The sequence below is a fragment of the Limulus polyphemus genome, unplaced genomic scaffold, assembly GCF_000517525.1.
Source record: "Limulus polyphemus unplaced genomic scaffold, Limulus_polyphemus-2.1.2 Scaffold274, whole genome shotgun sequence".
Classification (NCBI taxonomy): domain Eukaryota; kingdom Metazoa; phylum Arthropoda; class Merostomata; order Xiphosura; family Limulidae; genus Limulus; species Limulus polyphemus.
The window spans coordinates 498142-517668 of NW_013665884.1; the positions used below are offsets into that span (position 1 = coordinate 498142).

The window sequence follows — 19527 nt, forward strand, 5'->3', positions numbered from 1 at the left end:
CAGTCTTTAAAATAATTTGTCTTTGAATAAAAATTGTTTATGATACAGTTTCTAACCTAATGCTTTATATTGTGATATTACCCATCTGGGAAGTAATATTGCCCCCTAAACTTCAAGGCTGGGCATTAGATAAAATAAGTTGTTTCTATATGTAATGGTTAGCAAAAATCAATGGTGTTGAAGTTTGTCACTATTAACACTACAAGTAAAACAAAAATGTAAACACTTCACGTAAGAGTAGTTTATTGTACTTTTAAAAACACCTCGGGCAGATTCTTGTGGAATCTACAGTCATGTCAATAAGAATTCAAAAACATTACCATTTAAAACACATTCCTGACCATTTGAGCCTAATTTAAAAGAGCGCTGTAGTAATATCAGCTATCATTAATACAAAGAAGCAATGATTTTTTTTTTCATAAAGCTAAATGTAAAAGATTCTCGTGTTAACTAGCCTGAACTTTAAGAAAAGGTGATACTCTTAAGTAAACTTGATGGGGGTTCTCCTCAAGCTAATCCTGATGCACTCGACAGAAACATGAATGTGTTGGAAAATTCCTTTTCTTCCTAAAAACCTTCCTCAGCAAATTCTTCATTATTGTTGTCATTATTATTGTTGTTGTTATTATTATACTTAACATCATAAGCTGAATCAGCATTATAGTTAAAGTCACCACCATCATAACCCATACTACTTGATGAGTACCCATCCTGACTAATTTCTGGTTTCAAAACAGGTTCTACTTTTACTCTTCCATCCTTGTCACGTCGACCCTCCCTCTCCTTCTCTCTCTTCTTGCGTTCACGGCTACGGCTGCGTCTACGCTTGCGATCCCTCTCACGACTTCGACTTCTTTTTCTTTTGTCATTTTCAGATACCACTTCATTATTTCCTTCTAAAGGAGTCTCTGCTGGTCTTTCTCTATCCCTCCTACGGTCTTTATAGCGGTCTCTGCTTCTGTAACAAAAAGACATAGAAAATTTGTATTTTTTTTCTTGTTTTACCTTCTTCTGTATGAAAATGTTAAGTAATTGCCTAACAGATGTATTTCTCACTTATGCAAGATATTTAGTGGTTAAGGAATAATTTCCCTAAAACCAGTAGAAAAGTTCCCAATTTCTTGATGTATATTAAGACATTATCTGCCACCTTTGTATTTACAGGTCACTACACTACACCTTCAGCAAAATATCTCTACTGAAAAATAAAAACTTAAGCATAAAAACAAGTACACATATTATGTATCTAAAAAATATATTACTCTTAAGTGAAAAGGTCTGGAAACAACAACAACAAAAAAAACACATTACCTAAGTTTAAACATTAATGAAGTTATGTCAAGTTTCACATGAAGTTAAAATCTAAAAACTGTAAAAGTTAAATTTAACAAAACAAGTTAAAGCCATACCTGCTACGCTTCCTTCTTTCTCGACTACGACTTCTACTTCTTCTTCGCTCCCTCTCCCTTTCTCGGTCACCACGGTCACTACTAGTATTGTAAGATTTCAGAATAATAAGTGTACTTAATGGTAAATAGCAAATATCACCAATTACTCAAATTTAAGCTATCTAAGACAATAGCCAGGTCAAGTCTACATCTTCTGAAAAGGACAGTAAACATTTTTAATCCTTTGCAGCATACTGCAGGTAAAACAAGTTTGATCCATTTGGAAATCATCCCGTCATGTTAAATTATAAATAGACCTTCTATAAATGTTATGCTTATTAAAAAAAAAAAGTGCATGTTTGAACAGTTTTTTTCTCAATCAGTCAAAACACAGCATTTGGTCATGAGAATGAAGTCACTTCCTCACCACACATTAAAACATTATATTATCATCATCATTCATACCCAATCTTAACTACAAGATCAGAAAAATCTGCAAGTTAAACGACTTCTTTCAAATCTGAAAGAAAAACAAATTCCCATAAAAAAAGAAAAAAATACATACATACCACCAATTTGATTCATAAAATTTAGATCTCTACAACTATCAATGATCATGCAAACAATTTCTTTAACACTTGTAGAAGGGCTTATAAAACAAAAACATCATCCCAGGAAGAAAGAATCTTTAAGCAGAAGTCCATTAAAAGAATTACTTACAATATTAAGTTCAAATGAATCTTTTTTTCTTTCTTTCTTTTTTTTAAGTATAGCTATTAAATGATATAGAATCAATGTGTTTAATAATTTTAAGACTTACAGATACTTTTCATCCATTCGTCCATCATCCCTTCCCGAGTGTTTAACATTGACATCTGGCCCACCACGTCTAGTACCCCCTAGTCCTCCTCCTATTGAATAAAATCATATGCTTCAGAAATATTCAACACATAAATGAATTAATATTTATAAGACATTAAATAACTGCATTAATAACAGCAAAACAAGCATTTACTATTAACACACTGATTTCAACAACAAATATCTAAATTAAACACTTATATCAAGTATTAATACACATCAATTATGAATAGCTAGATTTTGCTACACAAATCTAGTTTCACTGTCAGGAAGATCAAGGTATAAATAACTTTGTATTTAAAAAAATAGTACACAGATCACATGACTAAGTTTACAACTGTAAACTTTAGACTTGTACAGCATATTTCACTGAATTAACTACAGAAGTTTGTTATCAGATATCATTACTTTTATAGTATAAATTAAATTATAATATTCTGTGGATACAGTTGGTAAAAAAAAGTTATTAAAATATTTAGGAAAATGTATCCTTTGTTGATAAGTGGACAGATTTAAGAAATCTTAAGTAACAACAATATAGTAATGTTTTTCTTGTGTATCTTCAACAGTTGCTAAGAGAAGCACATTAAAGTTGTTGTTTTTTTTTGTAAAGTTTAGTACTACAATTAAGTAATTTTCCAATGACCAAACTTATCTGGGTAACATCTTTTATGTAATAGCCCTAGTCCATCTCTTGTATTATTTAAAATATTGAAAAGACTGTATCTGCAAAATTCTGCATCATTTCCTGTATAGAAAACAAAACTATGCAGTAAGCACAGATGTACATTTAACCTTGAATGCATGTTCTATGACAATACTAGACTTATCAGTTAAATGAGCTGTCATACAGGTCCCTAATTTACTTTGACTAAGAAATTCAAGCCAAACACAATACTAGAACTGTGCAATAACTATTATCTACAAGCATCAATTACAATGATTAATGTCATATAAAATAATCAATTAAATCAACAAACATATTCATCTAGTGTTTCCAATTATTAATGGTTTTGATTATTCTATCTAGCAATTGATTCAAGTTTATTCAGTTTAGTCTATTAGTCTTAAGACACAAGAAAATTAACTGTTCAAAATTAAGGTTTCCAGTTATTACTTTTTTTCTTTTAGTTATTCCAACTATCCAAGTAATAATATTGTAATTATATTTGTTGTTAACTACAACAGTACACTATGGGCTATTTATCTGTGCTCTGCCCAGAATTTTTTTAGCCATCTTGTAGGAATAATTAATTAGCAAATTCCATTACTTGCCCAACTCTGCATAAAACATATATAGGCACCAGTGATCGTGCTATTATACAATAATAATATGTTCTTACCTTAAGTTTAAAAATGAAATGATAAAGTAAAAAGTTAATGAAGTAAAATGAATACACCAAATGTAACGAGTAATTGTTTTCATTTTGACCCCCGACCCCCTCCACACACACACACAGGTATGAAACAAATAAAATGTTAACAAGGTGAATTTTAATGTATATCTGCATTCCTTCATTTCCAAACATTATAATCTATCAAGAGTTATTGTGAAATAGTAATATCCATATTAACTGTACACTCTACTGCACTTTCAGGGATCAAATTAAAAATTATAAACTCGTAATAAATGTAACATCCATATGGGACGTAAAGCAGAGATAATGCATTATCTTCCATAAACAATAAGTGAACCCACTATGTAGCAATTTAAAAATAAAGTTAGAAAAACCAATAGCTGACATACAAGTAGATTTTCAACGAGATGAAAGGAAAGATTAATCTTGTACACATGCTAAACTTTTTTCTTCATGTGTGAAAAAATTGGCCCCAGTTGAAAGGTACAGATAATCAAAGATTTTTTTTTATCCCTTGCACCTGAAATAAAGATGCAACATATAGATATCAATAAATCAGAATAATTCCCTGGGAAATAGTTAAATAAAGGAATGTGACATATACATTATTCCCACATGGATCCTTATCCAAGCTTTATAAAGAATACCTTAAGGGTTTTGAACATCAGTTCTGCTGATTATATTCACACGACATAGGTTAGCATGATTTACATATATACATGACTGATGTTTATATAGTATGTACAAATATAATGTGCTAATTTTCTTTAAATGTATTTAAAGCTTGTTAATATTTATTATCGTTTAATTTGTTTGTTGTTATCCTGGAAACATTGTTAGAACGTGTCTCTTATTGCAGAAAAAGAAAAATGTTAAAATATATCTCAGCATCACCTGTCTCCCCAACACATTGGTCTTGAATTTCTTAATTATAGTCAAATATCAAATCAAATAAAACAATACGTAAATCCCCAAATAAAATATTTTAAATTACAGGAATTTACCTTATCAACAGAAACATAGTTGCCAAGTATTAGAAACACCACCTTCAAATTGAAATAAAAAATCTAAATAGCTGATGTGTTCATCCAAAAACCAACATTTTCACCTTTCACACACACACACACACACACATACTGGATTCAGTTTTGTAGAATTTTTTAACAATCAGAATTCAGTACTTTTGAATGGGTAATCTTAACACAATCAGATCAATTTTATCAAGACCACAACTTCTGTTTCATCTTTAATACCTACAGCTGATAAAGCATATGTGGACTACTAATCAGCTCATGTTACATTTTGCTCAATTGTCAATTAACCACAATATCTCATAACATCAAGATTCACAATGTGTGTTAACATTAATAATTACACCCAAAAAGGCTATATTTACCATAACTGTATTTCACTTTTATACCAAAAATCAAAGCCAGTAAGCACTTACATTTTAATTTATAATAATTACACCTCCTAGAAATACACACACACACACACACACTTCAGTTTAAACATTAACTCACAATCTAAACATTGAGCTATTCCAAATGTTAAGGTTATATACATTTTGTGGCATTTTGTCAAACGGTATTTAGTGCAAAATAAGGAAATCATATTTCCATATATAATTAATAAATTATTATAGCTTAAAAAATTCTAAATAGCCTTACCTAGCCTTCGAGGAAGCCACCCCTTTACTGTGCGACCTCTTTCGACATCAACTAGAACTCTTCGTCCATCAATCTTCTTCCCATCAGCATGTTTATATGCAGCTGAACAGAAACATTCAAAATTCAATATACTATACTGTTGTTAAAAATAGAAGCTTCATACTCACCTTCTTTCCTTTATAAAAACCTGTACTTACAAAACAAGACAGTGCTACTCATATTAAACTTACATTTTTCTTTGATCAGATTTTCAGGAATTGGTCTTTTACTAGCTCAGTACAAATTCTCTTTTCAATAACTGATTACTTTTTTTTTTTACCTTGAAACAATTCAAAATTCCACTTACAATTTTGAAGTTCTGATAATATAAGAACAATATAATTAATTTTGATTTGGGAAATGAACACTGCTTTCAGATTTCATTTTACAAAAATAAATTTACTACCTTTCTGGTTACCTCTTGTAGGCTTGAGACAAATTTGGGATTTAAAAAAAATAAACTTACCTTTCATATTTAAAAATTAAGACTAAATACTGAACTTCTAAGAGTCAAAACTGGTTTTCATAAATTTAACCCCCAATTCAAGGACATGTTCACCATGAAAGTATTAGTAAAAATTACTTAACAAATGACACTTGTACAAGACCTAAAAAGTTACCAACAACAAGAATAGTCATGCGAGTCTGAAAGCACTGTTCTTGACTTTATGTTACCAAATCCAACCATTAAGACATGCTTACCTAACAATACTGTCTTACTATTATATCTGCTAAAAAGACAGATTAACCCTGCATGAAAATACACATTAGCTATGAGGACACAATAAAGTATTTCAGGAATGTCTATTTAAACTTAACATGTAGCAATATTTCTATGATTTATCACGAAGCTCTGACAGAAATATTTTTATTCAAATATAGAATATTTATTTCAATTAACATCTTATCAAGAAAGCCATTTCAAAGTTTAACATTTTTCACAGTTATGCACAATTTTTACTAGCACTTGTATATTGTACAGAGAATGCTTTAAATCAAAGTATATTTTTCCAAGTAACATCAAATCCACCCTTGCATAAATAAACATGTTTCTAAAAGTTAACATGCCTCTCAAAGCCAATATAGATTCAATTTTACTTTATCTCCAAACTTCCAAATCAGTTACATGACATTTTTTTACAGTGTAACAATATTTCCCTCAAAATTTAAGGTGATACAGGTACTCATTATAAGAATGATTTTCCAAATTTTCAAACACAAACTCATAACATTTCTAGTTTAAAACTCACTATTAAATGAACTACATTATTTTTTTCCCTTTTCACACTATTTTCCCCAACTGTATGAACAATTTCATGTTTATAACAAAAGGCTTTATAGCAAAACTGTTTCTCTATCTACCATAGATGCCAAAGTTACTAAATTATTCCTTGAATACTTCATCATTACATATTCTAAGTTCAGTATATGCAATTAATGCAATGTTGAACTTAAAATCCTTATTCTAGTTAACTATCCAAGAAAAAGAAATTACACATTAAAATGCTTCCCCATAGCAAAGAAATAGATAGTAAAAATTTGGGCAACACATGTAACATGGTTAATTATACATAAGTGATAAAACTAATTAGTCATTTTATACCCGAGATTTCTGTTACTAATAACAAAGAAGTAGAAATATGATATTTATCGTATCGTTAGTAAACCCAAATACATTCATATTGGGAGTTCCCATGAATAAAATTCCTAGCAACAACAAATCCATGAGCATTATCAGTGGGAAATTACAAGCAAGCTTTACTTTAACCAAAGTGTCAGCTTGCTATCAAGATGATGTACCACAAGAGTAAGGAAACTTTACAAAACTTATAGAAAAAACAAAAAAATTGGTAAAGCATGAGTTGATTAACTACTAAAACAAGCCCTATTTAATAAGTTAACTTATTTTAGCAGCAAGACAACACATAAGTTAACCTTACCTACTTTACATTCTTAGCATGTCTTTGAAACACTGAACACTATAGTTTCTTAAAATAATGAACTTACCAAACTTACCACAAGCCCAAAACTTACCGAACTTACCAAAAGACCAAAACTTACCAAACTTACCATGTATAAAATAGTATTAAACCACTGTTAAATAACGGTAAATGATCATAGTAAATTTAGCTATATATATATATTGAGTAGGCTAGAGTATTAGTGTTGAATAGCTGCTATAAAACTGGAAGGGTTTATATTCTGTTGGATTAAAATTCCTTAATAGATTTGGTATCATAGTTTTTATATAATTTTCAGATTTAATAGTATATTACACTATCATTAATTAAATATATATACATAGTGTTCTTAAACGTTTGATAAAAGCTTTAAAGTAAGGCAATAGGTTGAATTATGGTAAGTAATAAGAAGACAGAAGAGGCTGAGTGGGATAGTAGATATCTTCGTATTGATAGGTTGAATTGTGATTTCAGGCTTGTGGTAAGTTTGGTAAGTTTTGGTCTTTTTATATATGTATGTGTGTGTGTATTACACAAGCTTAACTAAATATGCTTTTGTAATGGATACAAGTTTTTTATCTACTTCATATACAACACTTTAATGTTTGGAGGATATTTATTACCTACGAAAAAAACCCAAATTTTAACATTCACCTGTATATTACTGGAAGCTTCAGCCGATTCTCTGCACAAGTTTTTATAGATTAAAGAAATGACAAAATAAGGTTGATAAGGTAGTGGAACATTAGTTGCATATAGAATTGCATTCCATGGTCAATTTACTTTATAACACCAACAGGTAGATCCACAGCTGTTGACCAAACTGCCAGAAACAGCAATATTTTGTTCAAGTAATTGTCAACATATGCTCTCACATTTTGAAACCATGTATACATAAGAACTCTTTGACACAAGATTTCTCATTTATCACAAGATAAAAGGACACACATTGCTTCTACAATATATCTTTATTTAGCTCTTTGCTTTTGTACATAATACACAAACTGATTATATTAACAAGTTACCACTGCTCAGTATACCAAAAGTTCAATAACAATGTTCTATGAACTCCATAATAAAAATGGCAAAAGGAACATGAAGGATGTTTGTTTTTTTAACTACTACTCTATAAATCACACGTGTTCACAGAAGACATCCAATGCTGTTGAACCAAATCAGGTGAATCGTTTTTCTAATCAGTCTACACCAGCTATATGAATACAAGTAAAACACCACTACTTTGTCTACACACAAGTTCTGTTAAACTATGTGCTCTATAAAGTTCTAGCTCACCAACTGGATCTCAAGGCACCATATATTGGAAATAGTTTTACAACATGTTATTTTCTCCTACATTATCACAAAAAATCCAAGATTGTTCTGTAATAGTTCATAATTTTTGGCACATTAGCAGTATGAAAACCTTGTTTAAATTCCACTGGTGGATATGTGATCAATCTTTCAAAGCATACATAAATTACTTATCAACCCGTATGCTTTGTTGCTGGTGAACTGTTCAGCACGTTTATGTAATCATCTAGCAGGAGTGTACCAAAGGAAAGATTCTGAATGTAGTTTGTTTTTTTTTAAAGTTCCAATATAAATTAGCATAAAATAATTTATTGCTTTGTTAGTTTTCATAATGAACTATACCTGTGGATATCGTAGCTATAATTATTCTGGGAATGGGCCATCAATGAAAAACATGGGTGACAAACTATATGAATCAATACGAGTCAGTTAATTTCATAGAAATCAGATTTAAGTTAGCTCAAGTGCAGGTTCCTCATAGTTATCAATAATTATTCTTGAAGTACAAAGAAACTCTCCAATGTTTAGCTAAAAATCAATTTCACAATAGGTACTTTCTCTGGCTTTATATTTTTTAGAACTTTTAGCATTAACATGGTTTTTATTTAAACTATTTATATACAACAGATAGTTATTTACAAACAAAAACTAATAAAATGAATAACTATGACAAGTGTCTTAAGAACTTACTCAGTTGCAGTGGAAAAAATAAAATCAAGATGTACTTAATTTAATTCAAAAAATAAAAGTTATACTACTGTTCCTGGGTGAGGTTCTGGATGTTACTTCTTACATATTTCAGGCAGGTTTTAAAAATTTGTAGATTAGTCATTTTTGAAGGCTAAGCACCATTTATTAATATTTATAATTAAGCACTCTTACTAAAGGTAAAACATTTTAAAACTGACAAGTGTGTGATAATGCTTTACTTAATATCTCAGGTTCTAGAAGCTATATTTTGCATTAGCTCAAAACAGATTCCCAGGCAGTGTGATACTCCAGTCAAAACACTTGTTTCAATACAAGATTTGTCACACCTCAAAAAATTACAAGTGCATTTGTAAGAACCCCCTCACTAAAATCTCATTTGTTGCAAAGCTGTTTCTGCTCGTGTATATGTGATCAAGTAAGCCAAATTCCTAAAATATAGGTATGGTAATTTTAAAGTTGTAATATTACTTAAGCCATTTTAAAAACAGACTTATTAAAAACAAAAAACATTTAATTTCTCTTAAGCACTTTTGTTAACGATAAACCAGGCTACACATCTCAAAATGATAACCAATACAACTCTTACCAAATATTATAATTTACTTAAAACCTGATGTAGAACATGCCTTTTTTTTAATAAATGTTTTTATGGGGTTTACAGCATAAAAGTACCATTTCATGTTTATACAATAGTAACTGAAAAGAACAACCTGCAACATTCTTTTCTTATTGTTACTCTGTACTTACGTATTTCTGTGCTACAGTGTGTTCTTTTCACTTATTGTCAAACATAAAACTACTTGTGTGTAAAGGTGTGAATCCTCAAAAGAGGTACATACATAAACATTAGGTTTTAAAGTTTTTTTGTGAAGCTGTATTAATAATTAAGAAATGGTTTAAATCCTCCAATCTGTTCTGCAAATTATTAAAATAAAAAACACATGCTACACATAATTGAAATTAACAAAAAATAATATGGTAGATAATTTTGCAATTTACTAAACTGAACTATCTTTAATCACATTGACACTGTATACACATGCACGTATACACACACAATTTTATTTGGGAAACAAAAATTAAGGAAAGACTTATTCAATCTAGCATTAGCTGTGTTGTCAATTGAAATTATAAGCATAAATAATCAAACAGGAAAAGAAAAAACATTAGAATAGAAACTGAAAAAATCTCTTAAAACTGGTTTTCTTTCTGCAATAGTTAAGTGACTAATTATGCAATACACTGTCTTAATTTCAGGTTAGTGTACATTTGTCTAGTGCTGAAATTTATAAAAATAACCTTAATTTAGTTCAAATGCATGAACAAAAAAAATAGTTTGTTTAACCAAAATATGAAAGTGCATATGAACTCAAAGTACAGTTTGTAGTTGGTTCCAGATTTTGCCATTTCTACCTGTTAGGCTAAGCCTCTAATACTAATATTTTATGAAGATACTAGCAGATGACCATTGAAACAATTCCACAGAAATTATCTTAAAAATAGTGATGAATAAATATAAAATGTGCAGTCAATCCAAATCCTTGGATTAAAGTGTATATACAATACGATTATGTTGTGGGCCATTTACAACTGACAATGGTGCACCCAGGTTTACTAAGCAGCTGTGGAGATTTTATGCTGGGTACCACCTTTCTCGTCTTTTACTGTTTGAGACAAAAAAAAAAAAAAAAACTAGCTACTGAAGTGAATGCTTTTCGACAGTTGTCATTTCTATAAGAAATGTCAAATTGTCACTTCATTTCGATTCAATTTATTCATCATGGTACAATGAAATCATGTATGTATGTATATAACAACATGGAAATTTTTTTTTTTTTTATAAATAGAACAACGACAAATATATACTCTAACATTCTTCTCTAAGCATTTTTTTTCAATTTATGCTCCTATCTTAAAAATATTTCCTTCAAATCAGTTGGCTGAGGAAGTCCCCTTTTTTGTGAAATTCCCTCACAAGAAGAAACATTTTTGCTCTCAAGTTCTTCTCAGACTGATTGTTCAGCACATACAAAGACTGACAGTTCGATGTTGATATTAATATGAAATTTTAGGAATGGCAAAAAATGAACAATTAACCTGTGTACTCCTAAAATTAAGTATTTTGATGTAACTTTTCTACAATTTCACATTGTATCTTACTTTGCAATACCCTTTCTTTTTAAATGGTGAACAAGCAAATTCATAACAAGTATGTATGCTACATCTTGCCACAATACAACGTATAAAATTAAAACAAATGTTTAACCATCCAAAAGACTAGCAAAATGTCAAACAATTTTGCACCATTAATCACATCAAGACTATTCAAAAACACTTTCCCATACTTTTTCAAGAGGTCTAACAGTTATTCTCGGTAAATTTTCTCCTGCAAGACAACTGAACTATTCAACACAGCAGTCGAGTAAATTTACTTAGTTTTATCAAAATTTTGTAATATTATCACAGTGTGATACATTATTACATATAAAGTGAACACAATACTCATAATTTCAATAAGATCAGTTATTTGATAACCCAATATTAACTAAATTTCAGTAATCAAGCCTAACTAGTACATTTAAAAGTTCATATGGAAAAAGGTCCATATCATGAAACTTGAAATATATTAACACTACTGGTCAGTTTTGATCACTCAGAAACAAGTGTAAGTCATCCTTGTCCAAGGATTAGACTGACAGGTGTTCATGTTTTGATTTATAATCATCTACTATAAAACATGCTACGAGTTACTTGTACACAATTTTCCCAATCACAAATTTAAAAACCGTATCTGAACCTACTTTCAACTCAAAACATATCAAAGCTTAGAAAAAAACCTAAAAACAAGAAAACATACCAAGCATACCTTTTTGTGGCTTGCACAGGTAGATATACTTTGCAGGAGAAATTGGGCATTAAAAATGTACGTAGAGCATTGTGTCTTTCAATTTCCTTACTGCCAACACCCGAGTAGGTGCTATGCTCACTGAAGAATGATTTTTGAGCTTCAAGTGAAGTTAACCTTAAACTGCAAATGGTGTATTTCCAGTTATACTTCGTTACTTCCATTTTCAAATTACCTGAATTTCTTTCATCATCTTAAAAATACAATGGAGCTTCCTAAACACAGTTTCCATAAAAAATTGCTTACTTTTCCCCATTGGCTTTTTCTTCTTCTTTTTTTTTTTTTGTTTGTTTCAAGTTGCATTTTCTCCATTATGCTCAACATGCATGTTACCTGCTTACCTTTTCAATCTTTATTTGCCCCCTTTTAATATTGAGCATTTTTGTAATTAAATTTCATACTTGCCATTTGTATTACAATAGTTATTACCAACAGATGTACATTCCTATAATAATGTCACAAAATACCTTTAATACATCAACAGTTGCTCACTATTTTGCCATTTGCCATTGTTCCCTATTCAAACCTGCATTCATTCATATTTTTAGTAGATAGGTGTTCTCCAACTGCATTTATATTATCTTTATAAAATATGTTATTCATAAAGCTCATTTTTCTTCTAAATATAAAAAAGCTAGTATATAAATCAATTAGGAACCTAACTGATAAAAACTGTATTTTTCTCTATCAAACAGTGGAGACTAGATTTCTTTCCCATTTTCTTTAATACGATTTCAGTTGTAATACACAAGAAAGGTATTATTTCAGCAGCAACAAATGCAGCAGTTGTAATTTCACTTTTTCCATAAACTAATTTTTGCCTAACTGCTTATCTTAAATTTAGTGATCATATTATACTGTTATCACAGAATTTCAAATTTTGTTCCAATAATAAGCTGTTACCACTGATTTATATTAGACCAAAAAAAAAAGTTTTAAAAAATTGCAGTCGAAGTTTAAAAACTGTTGTACAGTTTAGCTAATTGTCAAATTAATGACATTCAAGGTTTACACTTTGTTCAGAATTATATATTACTCTTGCATGTGACTGCAGTTATCATGGAATTACATGATAACTGAGCAACACAGTCACAGCAGAGCTGTGATCCTCCCACCGTGTTTTACTTTTAAGCTTAACCTGCGACCCAAACAATTAAGAATCTTACCGGACACCTTACCAACCCTCATACAAACCAAAGTATCCTTAAGAGTGATAAAACTTGGGTCCATCAGCAAGGGCAGCTGTGGTAAGACACAAGAAGTATTCATTATTAATCTAATCTCAATGCTACTCAATTTGCCAGCTGGTTATTGAAAAGAGCGACTTCTACGTTTTTATTTGTTGTGTTAATTAGACAATTCTAATTTATTTGGAAAAGAAAGCTCTAAAATAAAAGAGTATGCAGTAATCAACAAAAATTATCAAACAGCTAAATACAGATGAAAATGTTTTAAGAATAACCATTTTTTTTTTCTAACAACTTGACTAAGAAAGAAATGGGAAAAGCTGAACATTTTCAGTTTCTTATTACCACCACCAACTTGCTATGCTTCAAAAATGATCCTCAGGTTCCACGTCCAGATGAAGGCTCCATGTCATACAACAATTTTTTTTCCATGACGTCAAGGGTTTTTTTCTTATACAATTATCCTTATTTGCACTCTTCAGAAGTGTACCAAGCAACTATACACATTTTTTGCACATTGTGTAAATTTGTGTTTAATATTCACTGATTAAACAATCATACGTTGTTGTTTTTGTTTTATATCCATGACAATAAATATATTATCAATTCAAGTGCTCAAACACAATCTCCACCAAAGTAAATTCTAGCTAAACCACAGATATGTCCACAAAGAAGCAAAAGCATCATGAACTGCTAGTAAATGATGTGTTATTGTAATACATGAAGAATGCAATACAGATTTAAAGCTTTTATTAGTTATCACAATAAACCAGAACCAACCTAACTTTAAATTTCATTATAATTAAATACAGTGCATACTTCAGCTGATTTTACTTCTTTGTATGTTCACCAATTACTTAACACACTATTTTGTATCAATTACACATAAATAACAACTAGTTTCATCAATTCAGGGTTCTCCCCAGACAAATATATAAAAGACCCCCAAATCAACTAAGTGACACTGACACGATTATCATGTGACCACTATGTGGGAAGCATGATGGCTGGAAATATGGGACACAGCTCTGTTTTCATTGCAAAGCACTATAATACATACAATGTTGGAAGTACACCCAAACTTGTGGAAAGGAAGAAAGTGTCAAGTGGTAAAAATTGCCACCAAAAGTGTGTCAAAAGCTTTGATTTGATGTTGACAAACAGAATGCAAGTACCATTTACATGATGCGAGTGGAAAAAAATAAAATATTTCTTTCATACTTGAGTAGAGAGGCTCAACTGGAAGTTAGATTTAAACTTTGCCAATATTTATCAGTGGATCATATACATTACACACACACTTTGTCAATTTTCTTAAGACTACGTTTCTGTGCTTTACTTCAAGTTCATGAGCATAATCAGTGTGTTGTTAGCAATGTGTGGAAAAGGCATTGCTCAGTTAGGACTGATCTACATATGAGCTGCAATCTGATCTCTGCTACACTGTCAGGAGTTATTACTATCAATTTATTATTATTATTAAAAGTTCTTACAGGCAAAGCATACAAAGACTTAGTCTGGACAATGTGGGCTGTCATGATTATTTCTCAAGAGAAACCCACATGATAATATCATTTAGGTTTATATGCAATATCTCAGGCTTGAAGTGAATGCAAAACTAAATAAGCCTGTTCTTGCCTGAAAAACAGCAATATAAGACTATGAACCAGTGTGCACACAATGCTGAGTGTTTGCATCTCCCCTGTTACTGTGCCAGATTCACGTAAATGGTGTAGATTATTTTCATTATGCAAGAAGAAAAAAACTCTTGCTCAACACATTTTAAATATCTCAATAGGAAGTATAGTTATCTGTCATATGAGGAGTATTTGGAATAATTTTAAGAATATCAGTGCACAAGAAAGCCTACTGACAAAATAAAAAGCCACCAGTACCAGTCACTAAAAAGGGCTGAGGAGAACCCTGCAATTATTATAAAAGTTGGGAGGGAGATACAATACTATATTATGCAAATGTATTTTATACTCAAATAAATAAATAAAAACTTGTGAAATGTAAACCCTGATAAGGTAATATGTTTCTTTTAATTTTCTTTCTAAACATTAATTTATCCTATTAAATGTGAAATTCCATGTTCCTTTAAGAAATCTTACTCTGAGAAACTAGCATATAAAATCTATGAATTTTATATTTAGTATGGGAAGATAAAAGAGTACACAAAAGTTTCTGCACGTTACTGGGATATTCAATCTTCAACCAATAACCTGATAATACAAGAAATTATTTTAAATATGGTAAATTAAACACACCAGATACTTCTAACCTCCTATATCTGCCAGAGCAACAAGTGTCAAAAACATATTCTTGGGTATTAAACATATTAAACACTATATACATTATCTTTCCATAATCCCATGATATGCATGGCTTTCACTGCACAAGTCATTCGCAAAAAGTTATTGTACCAAAGTTCTAAAGCTATTGACCATCAAATACAGTTGGTAGCCAAATTCCAAAAAGGAATTTAGTTATACCACCATAGTTCTGTATCTAAATAGCCAAGGCACTGAAAACTTGTATGACAAGTAAAAATTGTGCTTAAAAAACTGATGCATTATGGACTTAAACTAAATCAGTTAAAAGTTTCTTGGAAGATTTTATAGCAATAAACACTTTTGTAATAAATTTCCAAGATTTTACAGGTACACTTAGGCATAAATTAATTCTATCTTTGTTGCAAATAAATAATTCTCTCTTACAAATAACTAATCACAAAATAATCCACAAAAGTTGCACTCTCTTTCAAACATAAGGAGATTAGAGTCACTGAAAACAAAAACCTTAATTCCTATAAAATAAGCTGAAAATATTTCAACATCTAAATCCTATTATACAATTTTTGGCTTGTTTTATTAATTCAAATTACAAATTGGGTTAATAACCTTTTTTTCTTTGTATTATTAACCTCATAAAAATAGAACAAATCAACTAATTTGAATCACCAATACTTTCTTTGTGATTAAAGAGCATGAAAGCTTACCCAATGATACACCTCTATTAATAATGTGAACCTCTATTTGAAATTAAATTGCAATAAACTTCTCACTCACCAGTGACATAAGCATAACTTTACACAACCTTGACACCTTAAAATAATTGATTTTGAAACTTGTATTTTTTTGCAAATAGGAAATAATTTAAAAACTAGATTAGGAAGCAAATTAAGTAATAATTTCCAATACTTTAAGCCTAGATTTTCTCTGTATGTAAAAAATGACTTGAAAAACTACAGTGCATCCAGTTGTGCTAGCCTTAAGACAAGAGATCCAAAACAACAGTTCACTAACAGGATGTACCTAAGTGGCATTAAGACATTTTGAAAACATTAAGGCTAAAATGCCTGTTATTTTATGGGACTAAACAACTACCAAAGGAAATTTTTTTTTTTTGTTTGGAATAGCATAAGTCCATAAGTAGTCACTTGTCTAGCTTGTGCTTAAAGATCTGCACAAAAATTTACTAGTCACTATAGTAACACAATAAGAATGAAGAGTTTGAAATAGTTTCCCCTCCTAATCAACTATTGGTTAACTAACTGGAACACTTACAAGTTAGATACTATCACACTATTTCTATGCTCAGTATTTCAATAATTGGATTCAACGTCTGACCAGTTTCATCATATGACTAGACAAGAATATGAGATGTTAAAAAAATTAATTTTACCAGAGTTACTATACTAGCTTAACCTACTGCACATGCTTTCTCCCAGGCATAAAACTTACACCCTCTTTCTCAGAAAGTTTTATTTCAAATTCCAAAATTAAACAACCTAATTTTCATGTTTTTGTATAATAAATTTCAAATACAAATTTGTTGAATTATTGGTGAGGTAAATACATAAATTTTTGCCAAAGTGTGTAATTCAAAAGGTTTTCCACCTTGGGTATCCCACAGACCTAACCATACATTTGAAAGATTAAACCCCCTTTAATTACTTTTGTTAGATAAAAATTAATAATCTGGAGTTGTAAGATCAGAATTAAATAATAATGATGATGATAATAATAATGCATGACATTAGTACCATGGGCATACCCCAAAATTAAGATCTTTAAGATTTAAAATGAGATTTATTTCAAATTATTTTACTGTAAAATATTTATAAAAGCTCAGTAGTGCTTTTAAGCCTAATTTATTGTCAACTACTTATCACTCAGCATAAGCTTATGATGTGCAAAACAAGTTTAAAAGGGGGTAGTGACACTTTAGTCTTTAAATTTTTTTCTTTCTACCGAAGCTTGAAAATGCTTAATATACTGATATTTTTATGGTTAAGGAATACATAAAAAAAATACCCCAAAAAACTTCCTGTATGTACTGAACAACACAATCATAAACACGTATATGTACACATACGGAGTTATTGTGGAACATATAAAAGCATTACAAAAAGTTGTATCTATATGGACAATGTCCTGTGTGAGTTTGTGTGAGTACAATACTGATAGCATTTGTCTTGCCAACTCCAAACCCTTCAACAAATACATTTTGTGAAACTACTGAATGAAACTTTCTGAATGGAAAAACTAAAGTGCCCAGTAAAGAAAAGTACTTTTAAAATTAATGAATGCTTTGGTTGAGTCTTCGACAGGTAAGCCCAACTCTAAACTTACAAGTCATTTAAATTAAAACAAACAATGCACACACACACACACATATATATATATATGAAAACACACTAAAATTCAAATTCTACACTGTATACTCACAATGCATATCCCGTTCATGTTCATATTCAATGAAAGCATATCCACGTGGTTTACCTGTGGTGTTATCATGCACAAGAACAATCTGGTGAAGTAGAGAAGAAGAAAAAATAGGGTAAAGCAATACTTCAACTGTGAAACAACAACACTTTTTTTTGTTTCACCTAAAACACATTTCACTCATTGAAATCATTGTGGTTAATACATTGGAAACTGTGAAGAAAATGATAGATTGTCCATTTTATACATTTAATTGTAAACTTCTTTTACCTGTGTATTTGTTTGAAACAGCTAAAATAGGTTTTCTTCATAGCATATAGTGCAGAAACAAAAACACTGTTAATAAGAACTCAATAAAGAGATTAGTAAACTTCTCTCATGGTTATCACCTATGCATTAAGCATTGCTTACAGGTGAATTACCTATATATAGGTTGGTTGGTTAAGAAAAAACTACAAAATGAACCATCTATGCTGCGCCCACTGTATCAAAACCTTGCTCACACACTGGTGAAAAACCAGTTAAAGTAGAATTTGCTTGAAAATGTTGCATAGCTATTAGACAAACACAAGTCACTATATAATAGGCAAGTGGATGGGCCATGAGCAAATACAAGGAAAAATCAACCAGGGGCTGCCAAACCTACCCTAATGCTACAAGTACATAGTTATTATTCTTGGTGATACTACACAGACTTTCAAACAAGTTTCATATTCTAACTGTGTGTGATAAAGTACACTGTGCTAATTACAACAAGTTAAGAGTCAAGGACAACTCAGCCTTAATCATGTATCAAAAGTAGGGAAATGGTAGCCCAAAGAATTGCCCGAAGAAAGTTTTTTTTCATTTATTCAGACTAAATATAATGAAGGAAGAACTAAGAGGGTACTGTTAACCCTTTTGAGACGGGTCACAGGTGAAAGACCACGTCATCTCATTTGTTCACTCACATTCAAAATTTTATTGAACTACCATTTCATGAATTTATGTCAATAAGTTTGGTATCAAATTGTAGATTATAATTCAAATTTTAGTATTATATGTTGCTTAATTTCTTGATTTAAAAGTAAATATTAAAAAAACAGCTAAACATTGATATTTGTGTGTCAGATGGTATGTTGAATACAGCACTGGTTCAAATTAGATGTTTGTGATGTCAAAAATACAAAGTCTATAGTTTCTTACGAATTAGGAATTCAAACTACTGATATTGACAAGCTAGAATAGAAAGTAAGAACCCATTTTTTATTTATTTATACATACATATACAGGGGTTGGACAAAATAATGGAAACACCTAACATTTTGGAATCATAATCTTTGAACATGTTATATTGTTTATTATTGTTGCTATTTGATATTTTATTTAAATTAACTGTTTTTTACAGATATCTAAAAAAAATTTGG

At 30.3% G+C, this 19527-nt stretch overlaps 1 protein-coding gene across 1 annotated transcript in view; it reads right to left on the reverse strand.

The window, feature by feature from the left end:
- Positions 1-219: 219 nt before the first annotated feature.
- Positions 220-19527, reverse strand: part of LOC106456956 (U1 small nuclear ribonucleoprotein 70 kDa-like) — a 39973-nt gene continuing 20665 nt past the window's right edge. The window contains exons 7-11 of the mRNA XM_013916333.2: positions 18125-18206; positions 5278-5379; positions 2209-2299; positions 1410-1490; positions 220-958 (exon numbers count right to left, since the gene is read on the reverse strand). Coding sequence (XP_013771787.1) covers positions 568-958; positions 1410-1490; positions 2209-2299; positions 5278-5379; positions 18125-18206 — 747 coding nt within the window. The 3' untranslated portion in view covers positions 220-567. The remainder of the gene's footprint in view (positions 959-1409; positions 1491-2208; positions 2300-5277; positions 5380-18124; positions 18207-19527) is intronic.